This window comes from Amblyomma americanum, chromosome 9 (assembly GCF_052857255.1).
Source record: "Amblyomma americanum isolate KBUSLIRL-KWMA chromosome 9, ASM5285725v1, whole genome shotgun sequence".
NCBI lineage: Eukaryota > Metazoa > Arthropoda > Arachnida > Ixodida > Ixodidae > Amblyomma > Amblyomma americanum.
The window spans coordinates 85,289,152-85,297,665 of record NC_135505.1 but is presented as its reverse complement, the minus strand read 5'-3'; the positions used below and the strand labels follow the sequence as shown (position 1 = coordinate 85,297,665).

The 8,514-nt window shown below is 45.7% G+C and overlaps 1 protein-coding gene across 1 annotated transcript in view; it reads right to left on the bottom strand.

Annotated features, from left to right (window-relative positions):
- Window positions 1-250: 250 nt before the first annotated feature.
- The window catches only part of LOC144105609 (uncharacterized), a 166,627-nt gene continuing 158,363 nt past the window's right edge, over window positions 251-8,514 (bottom strand). The window contains exon 3 of the mRNA XM_077638731.1: window positions 251-4,392. Within this exon, the coding sequence (XP_077494857.1) occupies window positions 251-1,273 (1,023 nt within the window). The 5' untranslated portion in view covers window positions 1,274-4,392. The remainder of the gene's footprint in view (window positions 4,393-8,514) is intronic.

Below are 8,514 nucleotides of genomic sequence, written 5' to 3'. Positions count from 1 at the left end.
GGCGTTCCGCCGTCGGCAACGCGGAGAACGGCTGTGGGTGTAGGGGTCAGTACTTTTCTGAGGTGGCGTCGGAGGGTTGAACTCATGACGGACACGTGCGCGCCCGTATCGATCAGGGCTCTCACAGGGACTCCATCGACATGAATAGCGAGCAAATTTTGGTGGGCGCGGAGGGCTAAGCGAGGATTTTGGGACTGGGGCTGTACTGCAGCACCACCTCCAGACACTGCAGTGTCTACTTTTCCGCTTGCTAGCGTACGTAGGGGCCAGGAGAGGAGCGACGGCATAAGGGCGAACGAGACTGCCGACGCAGGGGGCTGGGGCGGGAAAACAGGCCGTTGACTGTAGCACTCTGCCGGGCTAGAGGGGGTGTGAAGTGGCTGGGCTGTTCGTCGTTGCGGTGAGAGCTGAGAGGATTGTATGCACTACGACGGGACCAATAATTGTGACAGTGACGGGAGATGTGGCCAATATGGTGGCAGAGGAAACAAATGGGCCTGTCGTCGGGTGTCCGCCAGTCGTTAGGGTTACGTTGACGTGGAGCAAAGTAGGAAGGTCGGTCAGGAGCAATCGCAGTGATGTCGGGTGGGGATGAAGGACATACGGGGCTGACGGCTTGGAGGCCAAGATTTGCAAGCTCTTGACAGACGACGGCTTGTACCATAGAGATGGGGGGCAAGTGGTTGTCGCCATCACGTAGGTGCAGAAAGGCAGGGGACATGGCTTCGGGTTTGCGTCGAATGATGCGGGTCACATTTTCTGGAGGCGCAGGAGTTTGCCGATTCAGCAGGTCTTCACATGAGGAAGTGGCAGCCGTGATGGGGAGGCGTGTGTACGGCTGGCTAATGCGCCTGCTTTTAGCTTCCTCGAAGCGGCGACATTCCTTAATAATGTCGTCGAGTGTAGTGCAATTCTTGTAGACAAGCAGGTTGAAGGCATCGCTGGCGATCCCCTTCAACACATGACCCACTTTGTCAGATTCGGGCATGTTATTGTCAACTCTGTTGCAGAGGGCCAACACGTCCTGAATGTACGAAACATAGGATTCCGTAGAAGTTTGAGCTCGGGATGCAAGGTCCCTCTTAGCGGCGAGTGTTCGGCCGAGCGGCCGTCCAAACAGGTCGCGCAGTTTCTGCTTGCAGACGTCCCAGCTGGTCAAGTCATCTTCGTGAGTCTCGTACCAGACTCGGGCGGTATCTTTTAGGTAGAAAATGACATTGGCGAGGATAAGGGTTGGATCCCAGCGGTTGTATGTACTCACGCGTTCATACATCTGGATCCAGTCGTCCACGTCAACGTTGTCGGTGCCAGAAAATGTCCTAGGGTCACGAGGAGCAGAAAGAACAAGTGATGCAATGGCCGATGGTGATGTTTGCTGGCAGGCGTCCTAGGTCATGATGAGCGAAGGCAGCTGTAGGCCGCTGCGGAGCTCCGTCATTGGTAAACGTAGGGGAAAGACGTACCTCCACCAAATATGTTGCGGGAAAGAATATATTTACAGCTATGAACACCAGTGAAGGAACAGCTACAAGCGGCACTCAGAACACAGTCAGAACTTCGTTGTCGTCTTCGTCCACCCGTTCACTCGCTCAGTCTTGTCGTCGTCTTCCCGCTTCAATATTGACGAAATTCTGGGAGTGCATAAAGTCAAACAGGTTCCTGCCTTGGTTATTCATAACAGCACCGCCCCGCTGAGGGTGAGCATTAATATCGCCCACTATTATATGAGGAGCTGTGCAACTCTGAATAGCTGAATATAGGTACAAAGTATCAAAGGCATCTCTAGGTGGAATGTAGGGACCGATTATTGAAAAGGCTCGTCCTTTTAGCGTGACTGTCAAACGGATGTAATGGTTTGTGTTGTGTGGCTGTAGGACTTGGCAGACATGTGCAATGTCTTGGCGTGTGCACAATAACAATTTGCTTGTTTCGTCTTCTTCGCAAGACCACGGCAGCACGTACCCAGAAAGGCGGAAAGGAGACGGCATATTGGGCACACATATAACAAGCACAGAGAAGTGGTACTTGTGGACAAGTTGCCGGAAGTCACTCAGACGACTGCGTATGCCTCGGGCATTCCATTGCACTACTACACTACGGCGCATGTGCATTGTCACAGAGGAGGTGGGTTTTGGTTGTGCCATAGTGAATTACTGCAATGCCGCCAAGAGCGGCTCAAGTGCATAATGGCTCAAGTAAAAACTGCACAACAATCTTTGCTGTTGGCGTGTTAACGCCTGAAAGCAGCACGCACATTGGACACACAAGCCTTTCTAACATAATGCTCACATCCTGACCTTCGGCCTTGCCAGCAGTGTCAGCTGGAGTGGCAACCAGTCTTGGTCTTGCTGCGGCGATGTCCTTGGATGGCAGAGCAGCCCATTCAGCATCAAAGGAAGTTAACACGAACGCATCAGACAGAGCCACTGCGGTAACATGGGACAATGCTGCAGGCGTCTTGTTATCGTTTTTAGGCTCATGCTGCTGTGTCGGCTGAGCTGATACTTCCTGCGACTTTGGTCCAGCTGGACTAGTATTGTGCGGATCCGGACACTGCCGCTGGGAACGATGTTTGCGGCGACGAATATGTGCAGGCGCTTCTTGGTGGGTCGAATTGTCCTTCACCATTTTTTTCAGGATGAGTCTTTCGTTTTTCATCTTAGGGCAGTCCTTAGCTGTGGCTTCATGGGCACCCGAGCAGTTGGCGCACTTTATAGTCTCCGTCGTGCAGGTGTCATGCTGGTGCATCCTGCCGCATCGACGGGAGGATACCTCATTTTTGCAAACAGCACTAACATGACCTATCTTGTTGCACTTGTGGCACTGAACAGGCCTTGGAACATACAGGCAAACAGGATGCCTCACATAGCCCACCTTGACGTGGGATGGGAGAGCGTCAGTTTCAAAAACTAACTTCACACACTTGGAGCGGCTGAAACAATGAATGTCAATTATCCGGGCTGTAGATTTAATGCTTTTGTGACCTTTGAAACTGACGTTTTCTAACAGCTAAAATGCAATGACAATTGTGATACTTTTAGCGCAGCTGGCCTAATTAGTTCTTCTGACACAGCCAGATGAATTCTTATGCCCCTAACTTTGCACATGCAAATAAGTGAAGATAGCGTCCTGCATAATTTTGGGGCAGGAACTTGCTTTCAAAAGTTCTTCCTCAGGCATGTAGGTACTCTTCATTCTCATAACACTGGTCATCATGCCTGCAAACTGAAACAGAGTCGTAGCATGACCAGATTTCTCCAAACACACAACAGCATTGTATACTTGCTTTGTACATTCAGCACACATAATGCAGCATGCACTTGATTGTTTGAAAGGCATCTCTTTATGTTTATAGCTTAATGCATATGCAATACCGGAGACTGCAACAGGGTATGTGAATTTACAGCCTTTCAACATTAAGACACCTAGAAAGTAATGGCTGGAAGCAGTTTGAAAGGTCTATTCTTGGGAGCTTGTATTTCCTGGCCTACACTGACCTGCAGTCAAGCAGAGCAGACAGAAAAAGTAAGGAAAAACCCAACTACCACAAGTGGAAGTGCATAAGTGTTCTGTAGATTCAACAAACAAATTGTCATCACAGTGTTGACTTCAAGAAGCACTTAGTTAACTTCAACAGCCATGGGTAATAGTGGTTATTTGATGGCTTGGTTTGGTTTATGGGGGTTTAACGTCCCAAAGCAACTCAGGCTATGAGAGACACCATAGTGAAGGGCTCCGGAAATTTCGACCACCTGGGATTCTTTAACGTGTACTGCCATCGCACAGTACACGGGCCTCTAGAATTTCGCCTCCATCGAAATTCGACTGCCGCGGCCAGGAACGAACCCGCGTCTTTCGGGTCAGCAGCTGAGCGCTGTAACCACTCAGCCACCGCGGCGGCTCAGTGGTTATTTGAGTAGAAGCAGTGCTTATAAGATAGAGATGTGCAATGGGCACAAGAGAAAATGATTTTCTTACTGGAGAACGAATATATTTTATCACAATGTCAAAAGGGATGCAGATGACAGGGAAGATTTTTACACTTGAAAGCCTGTTGTAGTAGCTCTAATAAGTTCCATTACCAGCAGTGTGGACCCAAAATGGCGCGGCAGATACTGCAGCCATTGCTTTTTCAAGCATTTCATGCTCCTGTTTGCATCGAACGCTGCAGCGAACTCACTCCTTCATTGGCTTTGTGATTGGGATCCCAAGAAAATGTATATATGTGAGAATAAATCGCAGTCTGTTTTGACAGCACCCAAGATCATTGGGCCGAAATTCTCTCAGGAAACGCAGCTGATTGAGTATTAAGGGGGATATGAAAACAATTTGCTTTTCTCAGCCATGTATGTTTAAAACCCCTCTTTATTGTGGCACAGTAGATGACCTTGGCTGCAAAAAAACTCTCAATCCATGCAGCTCGACAAAGCCAAAAGCGAAATCAATGAACTGGACTGAAATGCAACTAAAAGTCGTAAACATAGGCGCAAAATAGTCCGCAGCCCGTATAGAGGTGCTGCCAAATCAAGACCCCTTGAGTTCTTATCAGAAATTACCCAGGATAATTGTGATGTGCCCGATTTAGGATACAGTCATCAGAAATTAAAAGCACAAGATACACAGTTCGAAAGGATATGAGCATGAGGATAATGTCTGCACAGTTTGGCAGCACTTGTCCATGCAGGTTGTTCCTTTAGCAACAAGCAGACCTTATCTTGATTTGCCTGCAAAATACCACACAGAAAACCAGAATATGCATAAGAGAAAGCCACAATTACACACACAGTTTAATGCAGTAGCTGACATTATCAGTGTAGCCCAACACATGAACCCATCTCAGTAGAATACCACTTACCTATTTTTTAAAGTATAGCATTTTTTTCTTTCAAGATTGTTCATGTTTTATAATAGTTAATACACTCTCTTAAAGTGCATGTTTTTTCTTTCGAGACTGTTCATGTTTCATTATTAACACACTCTCCAGTGTGCCCTTCAACAAAAAGCAAGGCTCCCTTCACATTGTCGACCATGTGCTTTTAGCTTCTGTAACTAGATGGAAATAGTGGTTTGAATTTCGTAGATGAAGCGGCAACCACGGTGTACTACAACTTTTGTCGACAAGCGGCACATCACTGTGCCATAACAGCTTTGGGTGTGGAAACTAACATGGACACTGCTTAAAATAACTAAATAGTGTCTGGCAGGTGAGATTCGTGTTAGTTTTTGTCACAGCACTATTGCCGACATGCAATCGCCATTGTGCTTCGCCGGCCATGCTTTCCAGCATCAGGATAGATAAAAACCGGCCCATGCTCCGACTTAACAATTCTCGGCAAAATTTTTTACACCGTTTCCAACAATACTGTTGCGGGATCCAGCACCTTAGATAGTAAACTTTCCATTGTGACGAAAAAGGAAATATGGGTCATTAAAATTAAATGTTGGTATCTAACGCATGCTGCAGCACTCGGTGACTGGTCTGACCTATGTGGTGTCTATCCTTCTCCAGTCCCTTGTCTTTCGTGAACGGTAGAAAAAAATGCACTTCAAGACAGTTGACAAATATCGCGAGAATGGTTAAATATCATGTAAGGCTGCCAAGTTAACCTCATTTGTACCCACCATTGCAACCTTGGCCTGAAAACCAATAACTACAAAGTGCATTAACCAATTTTAGTTCATTAGGACCCCTTCAATGTTTATCAAGCCAAAGAGATTACAGTGAATATCCTGATCTTCAGAGCAGCCTATTTTTTTTTTTAAAGGCCAAGCTCTTTGTTTCTTTCTCCAGCAAAATATGGTATATTGTTTAAGAAACCAGCTTGACAATGCGTACATGTGTACTTGGGAGATTTGCCATCTCATAGCGACAAGCAGTGAGGCCAACGTACATGACTTGAATGCAGGCTGGCGTAGAACTCTTAAGTGGGGAAGACTTTCCACAAAGAATTGAAAACAGCTGTCTTCTGAAGCAGCTGTCAGGACTGAAATTACTGAGTCCGTCAGTCGTAGTTCATTTAAGCAGAACTGGGAATATTTCTCGTGACAGGCACACATCTTCACGAGAAGGCCCAAATGGTGAAAAATTGGTCACACATGATCGCAAATCTTTGCCAACCATCCGGTATTGTTCAACAGCCATACGCAAGGATACTGCCCCATGTGGAGAAAAAACGAGATAGAAATATATGCTGGTGGCGACAAACAATACTGTTAAGACAATAAACGTAACAGAACTCATAGCAACACCACGGTCATGAAAAAATAGAATACATTAGCTGAATACAGACACCACATAACCATTGTTCACAAGAAATGTGCTATGAACATTGGATATGACCTCTCTATAACATGTAATAATAACAATACTGGCACAGCCCAATAATTAGATTGCACCTCACCTAAAACCAAATATCAAGTATAATGCTGGTGAAAGCTTACCAAAACAGCAACTTGTGTGTGCCACCAATAATAATGTAATTTATTTATTCACCCTCAGGGCCTAAAGGCACTACAGAAGAGAGTATGACAACATACAGTGCAGCAAAAAATATATATCTATTACCAGGATGGTGGCGAGAAAAAAAGAAAAAGAAAATAGCAAGAACAAATATGGCAAAGACACAACTGTGGTGGGAAATCAGATGGTGAAAACAAATGCAAACAAAACACGAAATTTTCTGTTTTTGGATTTGTTTTCACTGCCTTCAATCAAATGAATAAAAAAAATGTTTGTATGACTTGAAGGAACACCTACTTTGTGGAGATAATCGATGTGGCCTGAAACATGTTGGAGTAGTTAGCAATGTAGGGGTAGGTCGATCTTGTGAAACAGACAAAACCGGGAAATTTTTCTGCGGTGTGAAAGCAGTGGAAACGATAAGGTAGTTTTCATAGTGGTAACACTAAAGCTACAGCGATAACTGGAAAGTATGAATTGGAACACTTGGTTTTGTACAAATTCAAATTCTATTCATCTGTCACAAACTGATGCTGCATATTCCAATTTAGATCGAACTAGAGTTTTATAAAGAAGTAATTTTACTGAATTATAGAAACGGTAGAAATTTCAATGAAGGTACCTTAAAATATGGTTGGCACTGTTAGCAATAAGTTCAAAACGCAGTTTCTGAGAGGCGAGAAGTTATACGCACACCGAGGTATTTGTACAATGAAAGTTTCCAGGGGGTATTACAGTCGACCACCGATTTTTCGGACTCTCTAGGGACCACAAAAAATACCGAAAAATCACGCAGTCTGGAAAATGAAATTTCGCAGAAAAATCACAAATTATTATCAATATACCGGAGGAAGGGGTCAGTTGTAATGCACACAATCTAGAGCTCCTGACTAAATTTTTCCGCACGACACGCACATAGACAATGGGGGGCGACTGCTTTCACGAGCTCGGCTTGGCACTGCTGCCCTCGCCATGTCACCAATGAAAGCACAGGTTGGGACAAAGTCTCAACAGGAAAGCGAACACATTGATGTGGGAACTGCGCTGCGCCCTCAGTATGATGGACCCGGAACGATAACGCGAAGATGGCGAAAAAATAAGAACCGAGGAAAAGCCAAAGCAAGCGCTCCATCTGCATTGGCCTTCGTCATTAGGCTTAGCGACTACAGCCACAATCAGCATCGTATTCAGCAATATGCACTCTGCGATGGCTTGTGTATAATGAGAGCAAGGCATCTTGCCTCTCATCGAAACGCCAGTTGTTTACAGTTTTACGACAAAAAAGTCAGGGTTGCGGTGCATTTTTCCGTGGCTATGCTGACCTCGCTTTGAAATGCACCACCATTTCCTCCCTCCCTCGCCGTGTCCGTGAGGCCGTACGTCTGCCACATGCTTCGCTGCTACCTCTTTCCGTATTCAGGATGAAAGACTCGGCACAAGATGAGTTCTGCGAACTCTGACTACCATTCAAATTCGTACGGCGCAAGACATTCAAGAACAGTACAAATTTGAAATCACGAGGGTGCAATGTACCCGACTCGCGCAGAATTTCAGCATGGCAAGTTAAGAGGTTCCCTTTAAGCTTTAATTCCATTTTGTTTGATCAAGTTTTCAATGTCTCGTGCAGTTTGAATTAATGATGTTCTACTGTACACATTATATGGTGGCTTGGGTACTGACGGTGAGTGTGATCGAGGTCCGAAAAGTTGAGCAGCCAGTTGCGATGCATCCGAAATATCAGGCACTCTTATACATTGGCTCTATGGGCCGTGTCGCGGTGCCGTGAAAAAGTACGAATAATCAAGCATGCCCTAAAGATCAGGTGTCTGAATTTTGGGTCGTCGACAGTATAAGTTCGGAAAAGGCTGTTATGGTGCCAAGTAGAGAAACACGCATGTGCTCACTCTTTTAGTGTGAAAACACTCAGACAATGATCAGGGCCAAGAAAAAATCTTTCTTGCGCATCGTTCGTTGCCATAGCAACTGTATTGACAGGCAGGAAGAATTTGGGTCGAGCCACCGCTAAAACTTGATATTGGCGAATTTCGACCAAA